At 51.5% G+C, this 20304-nt stretch overlaps 1 protein-coding gene across 5 annotated transcripts in view; it reads right to left on the bottom strand.

The window, feature by feature from the left end:
* Positions 1–20304, bottom strand: part of TFCP2L1 (transcription factor CP2 like 1) — a 61693-nt gene that overhangs the window by 19983 nt on the left and 21406 nt on the right. For 4 of the 5 annotated variants that reach the window (XM_027056006.2, XM_027056007.2, XM_053214883.1 and 1 more), the window contains 6 exons: positions 9757–9833; positions 9119–9224; positions 8323–8429; positions 6925–7077; positions 3654–3764; positions 1130–1221 (listed from right to left, as the gene is read on the bottom strand). In XM_027056006.2, the coding sequence (XP_026911807.1) occupies positions 1130–1221; positions 3654–3764; positions 6925–7077; positions 8323–8429; positions 9119–9224; positions 9757–9833 (646 nt within the window). Of the gene's footprint in view, positions 1–1129; positions 1222–3653; positions 3765–6924; positions 7078–8322; positions 8430–9118; positions 9225–9756; positions 9834–20304 lie in introns of those variants that run through there. The other variant, XM_053214885.1, reaches the window with a different exon arrangement.

The raw sequence follows: 20304 nt of genomic DNA, 5'->3' as shown, positions 1-20304 counted from the left end.
TCGGGCTCTGTACTAACAGCTTAGACCCTAGAGCCTGCTTCGAATTGTGTCTCCCTCTCTCTCTGCCCCTGCCCCATTTGCAGGCACGCGCGCGCGCTCTCTCTCTCAAAAATAAGCATTAAAAAAATTTTTAATCATAAAATGATAAGTTTCAATTTGTGTGTACCTTATCACAGTAACAATGAAGAAAAGGCCCTTCTAGGGATGACCCTCAGACCAGTCATCGGTAAAAACAGCTACGCTTTGTCACGTGTCTTTGAGGCCCGGGGCACCTTACACACATTCCCCTGACCCTGCATGGAATCCTGACTCCCTTGGTAGTGGGGAGAGCAAGGCTGAGGGAGGTTAAGGAACTGACCCCCCAAAAGGTGGGATTTAACACTCGGTCCGCCTGATTCTGAACATGACGTCTTTTCTATGCCCCCCCAACCCCCCTCACCTTGTGAAATCAAGTTCATAGACACTCTTGTGTGACAAGCACAAGTTTTGAGGCATCCCAGGTTCCACACCCACATCTCCCCCTGCCCCCAGGAACAGGATCAAGATGTGCACGGCCATCACAGGGCGCCGTGGGCCCTTCCTGTGCCACAAACCCCGGGAAAGGCCAGACCGATGCCCACCGGCCCCTGTACTACCATCACCTTAGAGTCAGTGTGGCCTGTGCATTTGCAGAGCCGGGTGACCAGTAACGAGGCCACTTCTGGGTTACAAGCCCTGAAACCCGGGGCCAGGATCACCCTGGGCTGACCCTGCTACCCAGAGAACGTGCACAAGGATCACAGAGAGAACCAAGAAGGCCCCTCGCGGCCACTGCAGCCACCCAAACAGCTGCCTCCCAAGGCCCCATCTGTGTAGGGGGCCATTCTGCCCTGGAGGGCCCCTGCAGACCAACCTGCTTTTACCGGGGGAAGGCGTGGGCAGGCAGGTTGTGGGCTGTTGCCCCACAGATGGGTGTTTACAGACACATGTCCACGCACAGAAAGCTGTGCAAATATTACAAACACCTCCCCGAAACCCAAATCAATGCCAAGGTACTAAAGGAGGGAAAAGGCAGAGAAGAAGATCCAGAAAGGAGCCTATACCCACGATCACTCCATGGACTCTTAGAGGGAGAAAACAGCAGACGTACCCTTCGCCGAGGCCAAAGCTGTTTGGAGAGCCATTGTAGCTGGGAGACGGGGCGCTGTTCACCTGATAGGCCATGTCGGGCCACGGGGAGCACTGCAGAAAGAGCACAGGGCAGCGGTGACTCGGGGGCCATCGTACTCAGGAGGAACTTGGGCAGCAGCAGCCATCGAGGCCGGTGCATGCAACCACCAAGCCCTCAACACCTGGCCCACATTCTCCCGGGACCCGTGTGAGCCAGCAAAGCATGGGTTACTTGGGCCACACAGAAGAAACCAAGTACGGCAGAGAAGACACCTGCCATTCAGTCATACCCAGAGCAAGCAAGGTGTGGCATGTGTCTCTCTGAGCTTCCCAGCAGCCACACCAGCGAGGGCAAGAAACATCATCCATCACCTGGGTCCACAAGGAGAGAGCCAGCTGCCCAGAGGCAGGTTTCCCAGGCACAGACAAATGTGGGTGAATGCGCGCAACAGGGAGCACTGGACCCAGGTAACTCCCAAACAAAAATCATCAGTAAAGCTCAGAACTAAAACCTGCACTATTTGAAACCAGAATCAGCCGACGGGCCCTGGAGAGCAGGAGGCACTTGCTCAATCTCCGGGGGCAGCCCCCCTTCACCATCATTCTGTGCGTGCTTAGTGTGGGTCAGGTGTCCTGCTAGGAGCTCAGGGAGACAAGCCACACGGAAGATGTGATCCTCGGCCTCCGAGGAACTTCTTGTGCAGAAGCCAAAAATGAACGTATGTGAGAATCGCCCAGAGAAAGCACAGACATACAGGTTTTGCCTGTTGGGGCAGCCAGCAGACCCAGTATTCACTTCTTCCCTTCCCAGTGAGGACACCTCTTTGGAGAGGGCCAATTTGAAGCGTTCCTGAAGATTTACTATCAGCCGCCGAACCACAGGTTGGCAAATATTTAACTCTGTGGTGAGCGTGGGTTGGAATTTGTTGGTGCTAAATCCGGGAGCCAAGGAGGAAAGCCGACAAACTGTCACCTCACAAGGTCACAGGCCAGGTGGGGGTTTTGACCAACCACACCGCTCTGACAAGGGCTTAGGGGGTTTCTGAAGCACCCCCAGACCTCTCCTCCCCTGGGGAAGTCAGGAGATAGCCCGGAGCAGAGAGGTTGAGGTTCAGCCGGGAAGGAAGAGGTGTCTGTAGATGCAGGGCAGTGGGAGCATGGAGGCCAACCCCAGATGGCATCACCCACAGGGGAAGGGATCGAGGCCTGGGGAGAACCCACCGGTCTGAGCCCCAATTCCTAAATGCAGGGCCTTGCACTGCTTTGCTGCCGAGAGTAAGGCAGGCTCTTCCTGCCCCAGGGCTCACTGGCCACTGTATCCCGAGTTAGATGAAACACCAGTACGTATCGGCCTGTGCCGCCAAATTAGCTTCCAGACTACCTTGTTGCAGACAGCCTTCTGCCTATGGCTGAATACACATGCTCACACACACACCCCATCAGCCAGGACCAGGACCGGCCACAGTTCTCTTAGATGCTCCGTAGCCGGGCCTCACCCTTGACATCGCCTTAACCCCACCATGGCCGGCGCTGGGCCTCATGCGTGTGTGGAGGGCCTTTCAAGTTATTCGGTGAACAGACACCCACTGGCTGTACTGATTACAGAACACAGTGTAGAACAGCTGTTTAAACAAACAACAGAGCCCACCCAGGAAGAGGTGGCACCAGCGGTGACCTGTGACAGGAGGAAGGAGAGCCTGTGACAGCGAGGGTCTCAGACGTACCCTGGACAGAGAATGGCTGCAGCGGGTGTCAGGGTTAGGAGGAAACCCATTCCAACACCTGTCCAAACCACCAAGCAGCAAGCCCGCTGAGAAAGGAAGCCCGCGGGTCTTTCTACCACATGCAGAACCTCACGTGCACGGGGCCATCCAATGCTCCCTGTCTCAAATAGCCAGAGCCTGGAAAGAACCCGATGTCCTCCAGTAGGCCATCCAGCTACACAACGGAAGCCACGCCACTGGATAAAGTACTAGAATGCTCTTTGTGAACAGATGGGGAACAGACTCCCATAGGCTATTAAATACAGTTACAGAACAGCATGTCTGTGCGTGCTGTTGGTGCAAAACAAGCAGGTGTGGAGCATATGTGTGTGAGCTGGCTTCCTTTGCAGAGAAAGCTGGGCCAGACACAGGTAGACCCAGAGACACCAGCTGCCCTTGGGGAAAGCTCAAGGCTAGGGCACCTTTGGGAGAGGTATTTTCTGAGGTACATACACTCTCTTCTACCTTTCAGATTTAGGGCCTTTACCGATCAAAAAAATAATAGCAACCCGATTCTGGAAAATGCAAATGGCAGCCCAGAGCTGGAAGCTATTTCTGGCCACCCGGCCTTATCGCATGGACACAGCTCTGGACCCGGGAACCTACCACAATCTAATGGGCACTTTCAAAAGAAGCATCCCTTCGAGGTGGGCAATTTCCCGAGAATCTAGACCAACAGTGCCATCGTCCTGCTCCCGGCAGAAGGGCCTGGGCCCCGCACCGGGCACCCGGCCAGCTCACCTCTGTGAGAATGGTGGTCTCGTAGGACGGCTGGTACTTCTCCTTCTCTTGGGCAGTTCTCTTCTCCATCTTTTCCCGGTCGGTCTTCTGTTTCCGGTCAGCTCCCTTTGGCTGCAAGTGCAGAGCACAGAGGTCCAAGTAGCCCAAAGTGGGCAGGGGGAGCTGTCAGCTGTCAGGGCTGAGCGACAGTCCCCAAGGCCTGCACACGACCCACCTCACCCGGGGCCCAGAAGCCCAGGCAGGATCTCTGCACAGGACAGCGTCTCCCTCACCTCCCGGGCAGCAAGCACGCAGTCCTCTTCCTGGAGCCCTTGCGCTTCCCCACCCAAGGGAACTCACAGCCTGCCAGGGTCCTGCCACTTGGCTGCTCACGGGGAAGGTCAATGCCACTGGCCCGTGGACAAACCCTTAGGAGCCACGGCAGATCCCACTGCACTCCCTGGGTTACCGGTGCGGGAAGTGTGGTCCGCACCTGCAGGCTAGGAGCCCCTGGACACTCGTGAAGGCCTCCTGACCCCCAGCTCCTGGGACTATGCTGCAGCTCCCCACTCCCACGCCCCACCCACACAGGGTGACACCCCCATCCTGACAGAGCCTCACCTGGGCGCCAAGCACCCGTGAGCGACTTACAGAGGGGCCCAGGCCTCACAAGCTCCATCAGTTCTTTCATTTACAGGTAAGGAAACTGAGGCTCAAGTCACTTGTCTAAAATGAAGAGGAACCTGTTTGGCTGTTTGGGGTCTTAAAAAAAAACAAAACAAAAAACTGAAGCAGAACTAAGTGTCGACCAGGTGAAGAGTCCAAGAGAGCGCGCCCGGGTGTGTACCACCACCAGGCCGGCCACAGCGGCCCTGCCCGCGGGGGTGCTCTGGACATTCACAGCCTGGTTGGTGGCTTCAGACATCAAGACTCCAAGCAGCCCCAGAACAGAGCAGTCTCACTGCATACACAGTGGACTGTGCCTGGCGTGAAGCGAAATCCACCCGCTCCCAAGCTCAATGGCACCTTCACAGACTCTCTATGCACCTTCCTCAGGCTATAGCTTTTGGCTCCCAGCTCAAGGGCATTTTAGGAAACAGCCCTCAGGGGGGATGTGATACCCATGTTAGATGGAAATGGGTTTGCAGGGAGTCGGTCACCTGGGGACAGGAACGACAGATCCGGTGTTCAGAGAAAGAGCTGGGCCTGCGGGACCCATACCCCGCTTCGTCTGCCTCCCGCTCCTGTCCCTAACAGGAGGGATTCTCCACTCAGTAGACATGGGCGAGCCTGCGTGTGGGGCTGGCACTCGGCCCAGCGAGGCCTGGGGGAGGTAGCTGGACAGAGAGGGGTCCTGCCTGTCTCTTCAGAGGCCGTGATGTACCCAGAGCCTCGGGGCATGGCTCCAACAAGCAGGAGGCTTCCCAGTGATAGGGGTGAGTAGGGGTGGAAGAATGACGGACAGGTTGGCAAGGCTCCGCCCGGTGCTTGCGCACACCTGCTTGAACTGCTTCTGTGATGGGGCTGGATGCATGGGGTGGCCACACCTCCTCAGGCATTCTGAGAAGCCAGTTTCAGGGGACAGGGGCCCCTACACCCCTGCAGGAGATGCCAAGACCTTTCTTGAGTCATTCAAAGAAGCTTCCAGACCAATTCCTCAATAATAGCCGGTGTATGGTCCAGGAGTGTGGTGGGCAGAGCCCTCGCCACTGAGCTTCTGTCTCAAGGTGTAGAAAGGGGAGCTGGTAGGGGGCATAGGGAGGCCTAGGCGCTCCAGGGGGGCAGACACTGTCCCTTCTCTCCTGCTGCCCAGCACAGCCTCTGATCCCTAGGAACTCCACTGGATGCCACAGGACCTGAGGACAAGTACGGCTAGAAGGACCACAAATGTGGTCTGTATATGACAAGGACAGAGGGATGACTGGGGACAGGCAAAGACCTCCAGCAGCACAGCTGTGGAGCTGTCCACCGGACCCAGAACTGTGAGATCCTAGAGCAGGCAATAAGACCAGAGGCCGTGGCACCCGGTGCACCAGTGGACAAGGTCAGGAGAAGCCTGTTCTCCAGAGACGGCCACGTCCTGATCCCCAGAGCCGACAGGCTGTCGCCTTATGTGGCAAAAGGGGTAAGGCTGCATGTGGAGTTAACAGAGCTAGCAGTGTGAGATGCAAACAGGAAGGTTATCCTATATCATCCCGGGGGGTCCAATGTAACCACAGGGCCGCATAAGTGGGCAAGGAAGGGAGGAGAGGAGGTTGGAGAGGTGTGGCGAGAAGGGCCCGGCCACTCTCGCTCGCTCTGAAGACAGGTGGACAAGTCACAGGCCAAGGAAGGCAGAGACCTCTAGAAGCTGGAAAAGGTACGGAAAGGGATTTCTCCTCCCTTGGAGCCTCCGGAAAGGAATTGAGCCCAGGGAGACCCTTTCAGACTTCGGGCCTCCAGCATTGGGAGATCGTGAATGTGTGTGGCTTTAAGCCCCTAAACGTACGGTATTTTGTTACAGCAGCAATAGGCAACCGGAAGAGTGGGTTTGATTTCAAGGAGTCCCGATCCTGAAGCAGGGTTGCGAAGGGTGCTACCGCGGCACCGCTAACTGACCAAGGTGTCCCAATCCACACGGCCCGCCCGCCCTCGCCCCTGGGGGTGCCACAGGCTCCGTCGTGACCCTGCATCTCCCCAGGCCACACAGGACCTTCAGCTGCGTCACCGGCCACGAATCATCGTTGGGAAGCATCGGTCCAGACCAAGGAGATGAAAAGTAGTAACGGGCAACTGCAGGGGGTGAGCAAGGAAGGACAAGGGAGGAGGTACCTCCAAAAACATTTCTTTCTCTGACAGGAGGCCACTGCAGACAGCGACATGGCCTCGGGCCCTCGGTAAGAACATCTGTGGCCAGGATTCCTGCAAGGGGCCTCCTGGCTTGAGTTTAAGGAGAATCGAACTACGGAATCTGTGGCCAGCTACAAAGTGCATGGGAGGAAAACAAAAACCTAAAAACGTTCAAGTCCAGACATTCTTACAAAGTAGAGCTGGGCACGGCCATCTGTGGTGACGGGAGACAGAAGGTGCCACACGCAGAAGGACGCCCACAGCGGCCAGGCCCGTCACCCCAAGACATACTGCTCGTGCTCTTCAGGAATCCAGGAGGGAGCCCTGGGCTACAAGGACGCCGAGCCCCCTGCTGGGCCTCCAGGGGGACTGCAGAGGTCAACGTGCTGGTGTCACTGTCCAGCGCAGGCAGGGACCCGTGGGCACGTGTGACCCCGGGCGGAACGTGGCAAGGATGTCCTACCTTGAACACCTTGATCTGGCAGCTGGCCGAGTGCAAGTGCTCTGTGTATTCCCCATTGTCGTTCTGCTTAAATGTGTCAATCTGCACTCGGAAAGGCACCCCCTTCTCACCCCCGTGCTTCCTCGGGGTGAATTCTGTGCTGATACAGTGCACCTGGAAGGGGAAACGTGGGCAAGAAGCAAGAAGAGGGACCGGCCCTGGGCTCCGCAAGTGCCCCTGGCCAAATGAAGGTTTCCATCCTGCCTAGTCAGGTGCAGATCTGTGTCAGCCTCCCCGCTCTCCCCAGGCCAATGGCCCTCCGTCCCGCTTTATAAAGGACATGCCCTCCCACCTTTGTCCCTTGACCTCGGGGGCCCTGCCTGACCAGCGAAGTCCTTGCCATTGCTCAGGCCCATGGACCCCAGTAGCCCCACCCTCACTTCTCTCCCCAGGCAGACCCCACAGACTGCAGAGCAGGTGGAACCACAGCTAAGCCCCCAGTGGCCCTGGTGTCCAGGTTCCTGGGGCCAGGCCAGAAGCATGACCAGGGGGCTGGAACCATCTCTGTGTTTCTGCTAAGTACCTACCACACTCAATGTATATTTATTATTTTAACACTATAATACTATAATAATGTATTACTGTGGCAATACAACACTATTGTAATAGTGACTTTAAAATACAGTAAGAGGGGTGCCTGGGTGGCTCAGTCAGTTAAGCAACCAACTGGGTTTCGGCTCAGGTCATGATCTCATGGTTCATGGGATGGAGCCCCCTTTCTCCCTCTCTCTGCCCTTCTGCTGCATGCATGCACACTCTCTCTCTCTCTCCAAATAAAAAAACATTAAAAAAATAAATTAAATAAAGTAAGAATATTGTAATTATGTTTTTAAAAAAAGTCACAACTTTTACTGAGCAATTACTATGGACCAGGTACTGCAGTAATGACTTTATGCTCGTTGTCCGATTTGTAAGACAGGTGGAAAAACAAAGAGGCTCAGAAAGGGACATATAGTGAGTGAGACAGCCTGTGCCAGCCTAGAAGCACAGCGGCCCTGCCATGCCCTTGAATGCATACCAGGTGCTTGACCACTAAATAATTTAATCTTAGAAACTATCATGGAAAAAAATCTTATTTCATATTCTGTACGCCAAGACATGCTTATTTTGTAGCAAGCTTATATATTGATAAGCAAACCCCACCCAGGATTCTACAACATGCCAAGTCCTTTTCCAGCCCCAAGGACCAGCTAGCTCTGTGCACGGGCAACACTCCTGCACCCCCCCCCCCCTTCGGGGTATGTCCCTGCAAAAGAGAACAGGAGCCCAGCAGGGCCCTGCAGGTGGACTGTTCTGAGGAACTACACGTGGGCCCCGAGACTCCTGGCTTCCCCAGAGGATAACCACTCCCCCGCCTACCTGAATGAATGCAGAGGCTCTCTTCGAAGGCTCCCACAGAAACTCGACAGCGTTCAGCTGGGTCGGGCTGGCCCTGGGGTCCAAGATACCAACAGACAGTGGAATATCTGCACACACATACACATACACAAAAGTGCAAGTGTCAGCCACTCCCAAGTATTTAGGGAAGGACTCTCATTACAGGTCCAAATGCCTTAACCACCATTTGAAATGCCAAAAGTTCTGAAAAGTACGTTTTGCGTGACCCATTTGGCAGAAAGCCCGACTTGAAGTGCCACGAAGCTATTTAGAGTCTTTGTCCCATTTCGTGTGACCAGTCATTCTATTCTGCTGCAGAAATATCAGTGTGCTTGATTGCCTGTTGGAGGCATTCCGTGCAGCTTGGGGGTCTACGCACCCTGGTGTCATTCTAAGTTCTAAATTCCAAAACCCAAATGGCTGCCAGGGTTATAGATAAAAGACCCCGGGATCCGTGCCTAAGACTCCAAAATTCAGTTTCTGCTGCCCGTCTCCGTGATGCCCAAGCTTCCCTCCATCACAGATCACGATCCTTTAAGGCAGGACCCTCTGCAAAGCCTCCGGGCAATCCCCGACAACAGGCCTTCTCATGCCACTGAAAGGGGAAGTCCCCGAGGGCAGGCCTGAGGACACAGTCACCTGTGCCAGCTCCCATAGCATTCTGCCCAAGGCAATAGTGCACTAAAGTGTCCCCCCACAGGCATGAGTCCGATAGCATCCAGGAAGAACCCCAATATGCCTGGAGTGCCTTGGGCCCCTCCTAGCCCAAGGGACTCACCGATGTCCAGGATCCGGTCCCCGGGCCTGCTCCACCGCCATCCTTCCAGCTGCTGGTGCTCCGTGTACTGCAGCCGGCGGTCGTGGAAAACCACTCGGATAATGCTCTGGAGGAGGGGAGGCCGGGAGGGGACAGCCAGGTGTGAGGCCAACAAGGACCTAAGAGGAAGCACCTACCAGGGCAAACCTCCTACCCTTCAAGACCAAGGCCCCTCCTGCTGGAGCCTCCCTTCCCTGCTCGCAAGCTCTGCGTGCTTCTCCCCGCTCAGAACCCCAATAACACAGTGAAAATGATGGCGACCCCTTTTCCCAGGATTACTAAGTGCTTCACGTGCATATATACCTTTTTGTGCAGATGAGCTAACGACAGCTCAGGGAAGTTCAGTAAGTGGCAAAGCCTGGCTCCAACCTGAGTCTGCCCAACCCAGAGCCCGTTTGATCAGCCCAGGCCCCTCTGGTCCTCAGTGCCACCGGCTTGCCCCTGGCCCCTGAGACAACACGCTCCAGGGAACAGGAACCCATTCCCACTCTGGAGCTTTCCCCACACCTCCCAGCCACTCCTGAGCCCCATCCTCAGCAAGCCCAGGTTCCCAGACCCCAACCAACCCCTGGGGAGGGAGGGCGGCCCCACAGCCTTGCCTTGACATATTTCGTGTTCAGATCTTGAAAGTCTCCCAGCTTCCGATTCTCTAGCAGCCTGATTTCATAAGACTGACCTAGAGGGGGGTTAACAATACATTTTCCATTTCTGAGTGCTTTCAAATCTGGGGTTCACCCAGATAGAGGCCTTCTTGACCTCCTGAGTGGCCACACAGGCCTTATGGCCCCAGGCGACAAAGCAGAGGCCAACTTAGATGGACTCTCTGGACTGCACACCCCAGCTTGTCCATTCAGCCTGGTTGCACCTAGAGCACCCCAAGTAGCACACCATGTGTACCCCAAGACACAGCACTTCCACAATTTTCAAAGAAACAGAATTCAACAAAATGGAGTTAACATTAAATTTACGGAACTTAACATTTCTTCATAAAGGACGCCCCCCCCCACCAATTCACTTGGATGGAGAACATAACCACTCACCCAAATCCACATTACAGTAAATAACTGACCATACCGTTCCCGAGAGCAGGTTAAAGGAACGAGTAAAAGCCTGTTAAACATTGTCTTTAATTGCAGAATGAAAAGCATTTTCCCAAGTTAAAAGAATTTCATGTATTTAAAGGGTGTGGGGATTCCAACCAGCACAAGCTGGTTAAAGAACATACGTGGAGAAAAGACTCATCCACAGTAACAGAGAGAACTTGAATCTATGAATCGCATCTACGAATAACCTGAAGGAAACTATACACGTTTTATTAGGAAATAATATACAGTCTGAATAAATAGGACATGCCATATTCGTTGACAGGAAGACCATGTATCAAATGATGTCAATTTTTCCCAAAGTAAATAAGCGTAACCACAACTCTAAAACACCCTAATATATTTCACAACTAATAAAGGATGTTATACAAATTAACAGAGAATAAATGATTCGATGATTGGAACTGGTAAATCCGATTGGTGGTTTGATTTTTTTTTTTTTTTAAGATAAGGATAGACCCACAAGAAGTTACAAATGTAGAACAGAAGGATCCTGAGTGCCTGTCCCCCATTTTCCCCAGTGGTGGCATCCAGGTAAATACGGTTCATTAGCAAAACCAGGAAACTGACCACGCACATGCAATTCACCAAACTACAGACCTGACTCGGATTTCTCTGGGTTTTATAGGTATTCACCTCACAGCAAATATCAAAAGAAGTTACCACTGGACTAAACAGTAAATTTCTTAAGGTTGGTTTTTATTTTACTTTTTTTAGAGAGAATACGAATGGGGAGAGAGGGAGAGAATCTTAAGCAGGCTCCACGCTCAGAACAGAGAGGCTCAGTCCCACAACCACAAGATCATGACCTGAGCCGAAATCAAGAGTTAGGCGCTCACTCAACTGACGGAGCCACCCAGGAGCCCCCAATGTCTTAAGGTTTTATGTGAACATAAATCATACTTAGCTAACACTCAATAGGGAAGGACTTTCTGAAACTAAAACTGGGGAAAATGGAAATCTACCTATATTAAAACCCACCTCTCCCTCTCTCCCTCTCTTTACACACACACACACACACACACACACACACACACACACACACGAAACTTGACTGCAAACAGCACAAACCCAGCGGCTAGCAGCTTTAAAATAGCTAAAACGGCCATGATTTGAAAAACCCTAAGAGCCCTGGGGGTGGGTTGAATGCTGCCACCTCCCAGCAAAGGCCTGTCCATACCCTCATCTCCACAACCTGTGAATGTTATCTTGTATTTGGAAAAAGAGTCTTTGCAGATGCAATTAAATTAAGGATACTGAGATGAGGAGATACTCCTAGATTATCCGGAGGTCCCTAAATCTAATTACAAGTGTCGTTATAAGAGACACACGGGGGAGACAGAGAGGAGACAATGTGACAGCAGAGGCACAGAGACTGGAGACCTAGGAACACCTGGAGCCCCCGGCAGCCGGAAGGTGCGAAGACTGGCTTGTCCCCTAAGGCCCCTGGAAGGAGCACGGCCCCATCAGATTCCCCACCTCCAGCCACCAGAACTCTGGGAGAATAAACTTCTGTTGTTTTGTTTTAAGCCAACATGTTTGTAGTAATTTGTTAAAGCAGCCACAAAGTTGTTCATCCTCCCTGCAACGAACAACAGAATGGGCGAAGGACATGAGATTAAATCATTGCTTCCAAATATTCGCCTACAACAAGTACTGCCCGACACCATGTGAATCGCAGGGACTCGGAAGTGAGCAGGACGGACACAGGGCTGTGTGCCACGGGGCTCCTTCCCACGGCTCCCACCAGGCCTGGAAACGAGGCCGGCCAAGCACAGAAATGCCCACTTGGTATTTTACCAGCCTCTGGGACAGGACCAAGGGACACAGTGATGCACTAAGCCCCAGTTATCACTCAGGACGATGTGCCCTTCGCATCAGAGGGGGGAGGCGCAAGCCCCAAACTCTTGTCCTGCCCACTTACCAGTCCGGGAGATGCCACTTGCTGACCTACCCAATGCTTCTAGCTTTCTGAAAGAGCCAGATTTTTAATATACGTTTCCGGGCTCTGGAGCCAACACTCCCTTAACAGCAACATAAAATGGAGCCTCACACACCCTAACTGGTTTTTCCAGCGTCCTCCACCTTCTCCGAGGGAAAGCGGAAAACGTAGCCAGCTCTGGCATGAGGCCTGAGGCCCAAGCGGTCATCACTAGGGGTTTACAGGTGCCCCGGGGCCCAATTAGCACTGACCACAGGCTCTGCGGGACAGCCCCAGCTCAAGCAAACCGAGGCTCCTCTCCTGCCCCATGCAGGGCCGTTTTGAGCCTGAACAGAAGGGGCAGCGAAATCTGGGCTCAGAGCTAGTAAGTGGGGCCCTGGGTCTGGGGCTACAGCCTCTTCCACCTGCTGCGAGGTCTGACCCACGTGCTTCCCCAACCGCCTCTCCAATCTCCCGTCCTTATCCCTTCCTCCTGCACATACACACACTCCGGGGCACCTCCCTCCCATGCCTGCCTGGACGCCGACGCTGGGGCCAGACCGACCTCCCCAAGCCCAGCTCTCACGCAGCGCCATCAGAAGGCCACTGTCCGTGGTCTCACACACCAATCAGCGAGGTCATGAAAGCTGAACTGACCTGAGCACAGGGGTACCTCTCTGCTTGGCCAGCAACATTTCAGGGCATGAGTGAGAGCCAAGGGAAGCAGGCTCCATGAGGGCACAGAGTACATCTGTTCCGCTGGTTACTATATTGTTTGACACACAGTAGATATTCCGCAAGTGTGTGCTTAAATGTCATTTCATACTCTTTGCGATGCTGTTCTGTGCCAGAACTACATACAGGGTTTGCAAAACTAAGACACACTCTTGCCCTCGAAGGTTAGCAGTCTTCCAGGCTACATCACACCGTGTAGGAAAAGTAGTCATATAAGGCAGAATTTGGAAAATCTCCTTAAGAGACAACAGAGGTCCAAAGTTGAGCAATACTCACAGAGAATGAGGGTGTGACGGGGGGGAAGGGTGACAAAAGGTTTGGACTAGGAGATGACATTTAAGATGGACTCTGAAGAGTGCACAGGATTTCTAGAGCGGAGGGGATGAATGAGAAAGTGATCCCAAGCAAAACTGAGGCAAGCTGGCAGGAGGGGAGAGGCGTGCCTCGAGGGACAATAACTGGCAGCTCCGAGTCGCTGAGTGCTCCCGTGGTGGCAGCATCTGCTCAGGTGTTCACTCACCTGAATCTCAGCACAGGTCAGACAGCCCGTGACTCGGGCAGCTTGGGGTCGTGGGCCCCACTGAGAGGAGGGGGCAGAGGTTCCCTGACTTGGGCACAATTGGCACAGCCAGGAGCAGACACTAAATGTTTCCAGATCCTACCGCATCCTACCCGTGGGTGTCATTCACTGGGCGGGGGACATCTATAGTTCTACATGATTCTCTCTTTCCTGGGAGGTACCAGCTTGCTACAGCATGTCACGGTATATATCCCCATCCCAAGTTAAGATGGGGTTTTTTTTCCCCTTCCTTCTTCTCTCTAGGATCAACAAGAGAGAGGATTCCTAGGATGACCAAATCACCTTGGAGGGTGGATTCTGCATACAGCATGTTGGCCCCAATTCCTGGTCTATAAAATATTCTGTTTCCCACATTCTAAACAACCTGGGAAGAAAAACAAGCACTACAGGAAATGAAGTTTTGTAAAAGCCTGTTCTAATTCCAAAATTGTAAAATGTGGCAAAAGAAAGAGAAGTTGTCCCTAGAATCAAGGAAATAGGATAATAAGTAACTATCATTCAGTTTCTGTACGGCTACATGCCAGGACATGGCCAAGCCTGTCACATGCATTATTGGATTTGGTCCCCCCAACGGTCCTATGAGGAAAACCCATCACTGCTCCCATTTTATAGATGAGGAAATTAAAATTAAGATCCAGAGATGTTAAGAATCTTGGTGAAGATCAAACCTGGGCTTACCAGACTCCAAAGACTGATCACTTGGCCAAACCACTGCATACAGTCTCTAGTGGCTTCAAAGGTCCCTTCTGGTTCTAACATTCAAGGAGTCCACTTTATGTTTCCTCCTGAATTTCTTTATATTCATCTTATTGTATGACCTTCTCCCACACACCTAAACCCTCCCCTTCAAGGCTCAAATCCCTAATATCGTATACACCTGCTAAACCAAGATGCACCTTCAAAGTCTAATGGACATGTGACCACACTGTTGCATGAGGTCTGATATTTGTTTCCTCATGACAAACTAGTCTCCCTGAAACACTCCATTTAAAATACCGCTCCATTTAAAATACTCCGGGGGCACCTGAGTGGCTCAGTCGATTGAGCACCCGACTCCATTTCAGCTCAGGTCATGATCCCAGGGTCGTGGGATTGAGCCCCGTGTCAGACTCTGCTCTGAGTGCAGAGCATGCTTAAGATCCTCTCTCTCTCCCTCTGCCCCTCTCCCCCACTTGTGCTCGCTCTCTCTCTCTCTCTCTCTCTCTCTAAAAAAAAAAAAAAAAAATAGGGGTGCCTGGGTGGCTCAGTCAGTTGGGCATCCAACTTTGGCTCAGGTCATGATCTCACAGTTTGTGGATTTGAGCCCCGCATCGGGCTCTGTGCTGACAGCTCAGAGCCTGGAGCCTGCTTCGGATTCTGTGTCTCTCTCTCTGTCCCTCCGCTGCTCACGCTGTCTCTCAAAAATGAATAAACGTTAAAAAAAAATTAATAAATAAAATTTAAAAAATAAAATAAAAAATAATAATAAAATAAAATACTCTGAAGATATAAGGTTATAATCACTAAAATCATGTAATTTGGCATGGAAACAAACAGACTAAAAGAATAAAAAAGCCAGAAATAGACTTGTAGACACTTGGAAACCTGATCTATGACAGTGAAAAAAGACACAGACTTTTTAAGAGTGTGGAATAACTGGTTATGCATATGGAAAAAATACATGGCTACCTCATACCGTATATAATAATTCTAAGTTAATGAAAACCAAAATAAGAGCAAAACCTAACATTTCTAGAAAAAAATATGAGATTATTTTATGACTATGGGGTGGGAAAGGATCTTTTTTAAAGTAGACACAAATACACAAAGGAAAAATGATGCCCTTTATATTATATAGGAAAACCATGATAACATTTATACCCAGACACTTTTGAAAACGCCAAGGGTGCTGTTAATAATTACACGGTCTCTACAAGTGGGGACTGACCTGGAAAACTGGGTCATAATGATCACTCTCCGGCAAGAGAAAATGATCAACATGCACATGAAAAGATGCTGGTCTCTACAAGTGTGCAGGGTGACGCAAAGTAAGGTAAGATACCATCTTCCGTCCATCGGAGGGGCAAAAATTACAGTCGGACGATATCAAGTGCCGATTACAAGGTAGAGAATGGGTACTCGTGGGCATTGCTGATGGAAGTATTACACTGATACAAGCATTTTGGAGAAGGGTCTGGCAACAAGGTTTCATTAAAGATGTACAAACCCTTCAGTCAGGCAAATCCAATTCTAAAAGCATATCCTAAAGAAGCTCTTCATGTATATCAGGAGACAGACAAAACTTGCTCACTGTGGTATGCTCCTTACAGGGAGAAACTGTCAACAACCTATCTATCCAGCACCACGAAAAGAGATACGTTGATTCTATTATTTGACTTAGAATGGAAGTGCACACAGCCCTTAAAATGAGCACTCTAGTGACACACACCAACATGGAGAAATCTCAGAGTCATAATAGTAAGCAAAAAAGGTATATGGTAAGGGCACCTGGCTGGTTTAGCGGGTAGAGCATGCAACTCTTAATCTCAGGGTTATAAATTCAAGCCCCATGTTGGGTGTAGAGATTACTTAAAAATAAACAAGTTTTTTAAAAAAGGTATCTGGTGACACATAAGAAACTACTTAATATTAAGTTTAAAGACACGGAAAGTGATGGGGCACCTGGGTGGCTCAGTTGGTTGGGAGTCCAACTTCAGCTCAGGTCTGATCTCCCAGTTTGTAAGTTCGAGCCCTGTGTCAGGCTCTGTGCTAACAGCTCAGAGGCTGGAGCCTGCTTTGGATTCTGTGTCTCCCCCTCTCTCTGCCCCTCTCATGTTCATGTTCTCTGTTCATGTTCATGTTCTGTCTCCCTCCCTCTCAAAAATAAACGTTAAAAAAATTTTTTAACAAAAAAAAGACACAAAAAATGATGCCATTAATTTGATAGCTAACTACGCAAGGCAGTAAAAAAATTAAGAATCTGCGTGGACATTCAAACCAACACCAACATTTCAAACCAACGTCAATTTCACAAGTGGTTTTGCTTCTGAGGAGGGAAGAAAGGCAACAGCATTAGAAAGAGGGACAATCAGGAGCAAATTTGGCAAGGTTGCAAACTGTGTTGGGCACACGAGTATGTGTTCTCTTCTTCTCTGTAGTCCTCAATCGATCTGAAATTAAACACACACACAACAACGGGGTGGAGGCAGGACACTTGGGAGCCAGCTGTCATCTGCACTGCATTTCGGTCATGTGTGTTCTGACTCCCCACCCCCACCTCACAGGGAGGGTCCCTTGGGCTCCATTACTCAGCAGTCACCCTTGCATCCCCCACGGCCACCCGCTCTGTGCCCAGTGACACGCTGGGTGCAGGGCGTACCAAGATGCTAGCGGGGGGGACAGCATTCACCACCCTCATTTATCCCACAATTCTGCCACTGAAATAAACTGCCTGTAAGTGAGGATGCTATTTATTTAATCAACTCACTTTTTAAACTTAGTTTCGAAAAGTGTGTCAGAGCTGCATACAGAACAATCATAATCACATACCGGAAATAAAGAGTAACTGAAAAATTACAGAGATAAGCATCTGCCAGTGTTCTTCTGCAAGCTCCCAAAACCACTTTGGGAACGTGTCTGGAGCCTGGGGTCATAGGCGGACCCACCACTCACTAATGGGTAAATCACTCCGTTTGTGAGTCTCAGTTTCCAGGTCTCGAAAATGTGGACGACACCGGTATTTAAGGGGCAGAAGGCTGTTGGAGGATTGAAGGCGCCCCTAATGGAGAGCAGCACATAGGTCTCTGGCTGGATCTCAACCCCCCGCCCCCCCCGCAGTGAGAACACAGGCAGACCTACCAGGGCCCTACCAGGGGATGGTGGTCCTTCCTCCCCCAAAGCCTTCAGGGCAATGCCCTCTACCATCCCCAGCCCCCACCCTCTACTTTGGAGCAGTTAAAGGTCTTTTAAAGGCTAAAAGGGAAGGAGCCCCAGGGTTGGCACTTGGTGATGTAAACTAGCCCTCAGCAGGTGGCCACCAGGCCAGGAATGGCCTGAGCTGGAGGAGGGGCGGTCACAGTCTTCACATCCACCTCCCCACCTTAACCAGCAGAGCCCTGGTGACCCCTAGCACCTTGGCACTCCAGCTTTAGCTCCCAGGAAGCAGCGGGGGGGGCCCCCAGCTGAGGCTCAGTAGGGAACTGGGCCACCCTCCCCAAGAATGGTTAGGACCCTGCCCAGTGGGCCCAGACGCCATTCCAAGGGGTGTAGAACCCTCCCTCTCCCCCACCCTTAAGACTATGTCCACCCTCCGCCCTGCCCCTTTGCCCTTGCTCGCCTCCACCCTGCAGGAGCACTACCAGGAATGGAAGAAGGAGGGCAAGGACTACATGGGATACAAGAGCAACCTCTTCCAAGGAAAATATACATCGGGCACTTTACACTGCACCCACTCCAGACAAGTGCTCAACAGACCTTCATCCCCTCTTCCCTCACAACCCGTAATATCTAACACCTTCTAGCCCAGGCATCAGCCAACTTTCTCCCTAAAGGGCCAGACAGTAACTATGTTCAGCCTTGTGGCCCATAAGGTTACCTGTCACAACTACTCGACTCTGCCACTGTAACAAGGAAGCAGCCATACACAACACGAGTGAATGGGTGTGGCTGTGGTCCAATAAAACTTTATTTATAGACATTGACATTCTGCTGACCTCTCCCTCTCCCTCCCTCCCAACTTCTTTTGATGCTTCGCAGCTTTGCCCCTTGGCTTTCTTGCACAATGCCTAAGTTGGAGGTCCTCAGCTAGACTGGAAGCTCTTGAGGACAGGCCAGCTACTGGTTTACCTGAACCAGAGTTGCGCGTGCACACACACACAAACACACATTCACATTCCACCCTCTTGTGCAGTAGTGGCATGTGACAGGCTCAGAATTAATGGTGGCAGGATTTGATATTAAGTTCCCTTACTAAAGCAGGGGTGCCTGGGTGGCTCATTCGGCTAAGCCTATGACTTTGGCTCAGGTCATGACCTCATGGTGTGTGAGTTCGAGCCCCACATCGGGCTCTGTGCTGACAGCTCAGAGCCTGGAGCCTGCTTCGTATTCTGTGTCTCCCTCTCTCTCTGCCCCTCCCCTGCTCACACTCTGTCTCTGTCTCTCTCTCTCTCAAAAATAAAGATTTAAAAAAAAAATTTTTTTTAATTCCTTAAAGCAATTAACAGAGCTGGAACTAGTCAGTCACACCAAGAAGAACATGAACAGATGCCCAGCCTCCCTGATGGTCAAAGAAATGCCAAATGGCAATGATGCAATGCGAGTTTCATCTATCAGACTGGCAAAAATTTAACCGACTGCTAGCATCCCCAAAGAACAAAATATGGGCGTGGACTCTCAAACACACTAGAGGTGGGACAGATAACATCACAGCCTATTGGGTATTTTGACAATACCCATCAATACTGAGGATACGCACAGTCTACGATGCAAATACCCCATCAAAAAAGTTGCTGAATAACATCATGTTCACGATGTAACTGCACTTTTATTTTTAAATGTTATACATGCCCCCTTATACTTCTGAGTCTAATATACGTATCTAACAGTTGACAGAAAAGGACCTTTCCCTCTTAAATTATATACATCTTCAGCATTAACGTTGTTGAAAACTAGAAATATATTACACGTGAATTTGAAAAACATGAAACAAACAGTAGGGAGTGTCTCATACTGTCCCAGGCATGTAACAGATGCCCAACAATGATTGGTATTCTTTTTCCCAGTGCCAGGCCAGCACCCAAAACCCAACCAGACAGATGGGCATTTGGGGAAAACAGACTTCATCCAATAAACAAAACACCAAACACGTGCACACAAGGGCAGACACAGGGAGTGCCCAGCGTCTCTCTGAGAGCCCACCCTGACAACCCACAGTGCATTATGACTGTGCCCATTTTAGAGGGGAGGATACCAAGGCCCAGAGAGATACTGATGTACCCAAGGTGATGTTGCAAGTGAATGGCAAAGTCTCAGCAGCCTGTGGCCTGGCCCAAGACAAGAACGGGGAGGGCAGCCGGGGTCAGGTCAGATGCACTGGCGTTGAGCCTAGACTTTCCCATATCCTGGCAAGTTGATGACTTTCTCTGAATCTTCCCCTCCTCATCTGCAAAATGTCCTTTGCAGAGTGGTTGGGAGACTGAATGAGATAACGTACTTGCAGCCTGGCATGCAGTAAGTGTTCAACCAGTACCAGTCACAATTAGCATTTGCGAAAGGGCGTGAAATGCGCTCAGGTACTGAGCCCGACTCATGCACTGACCACTGCACTCAGTGCTGCACAGACAGACTCCTGCAGCCCTCACAAGAGCTCTGCGCACCGAGTGACCCGGCCACCCAAGGTCACACGGCCAGGAGGCAGCCACACTGGGACACGCCCTGGGGCGACTCTACCAGGGCTACCTGAGTCTCTCTGCCACCGTCTGGGGGGGGGGGGGGCAGGTGGGGGACACCTCTGCTGCCCAGAGCAGGCCCAGCCCTACTGGCCTCCCCCAGGCCATGCCCACCAGGCGCTCCCTCAGGAGCGGCTGTGCCCAGTGAGCGGAACCCGGTGCAGGGCCTCCTGCCCAGATCACAGTGTTCCCAAGAACAGGAGGCAATTGCCTGGGCCAGCCAAGATTTAAAGGTTGTTTACTTTCCCAAAGTTACTGCTTTGGGTAATTAATACCATATAAAACATAATGGAGGCCGTCATTACCTCCGAGAAGGGAGGGCTGACCGCCAGCCGTCAGGTAGCAAGAGCAGGTGGAGGAAGCATTAACACCGTACACACTGT

The sequence above is a fragment of the Acinonyx jubatus genome, chromosome C1 (assembly GCF_027475565.1).
Source record: "Acinonyx jubatus isolate Ajub_Pintada_27869175 chromosome C1, VMU_Ajub_asm_v1.0, whole genome shotgun sequence".
Lineage (NCBI taxonomy): Eukaryota > Metazoa > Chordata > Mammalia > Carnivora > Felidae > Acinonyx > Acinonyx jubatus.
This window is presented reverse-complemented; position numbering and strand designations above follow the sequence as displayed.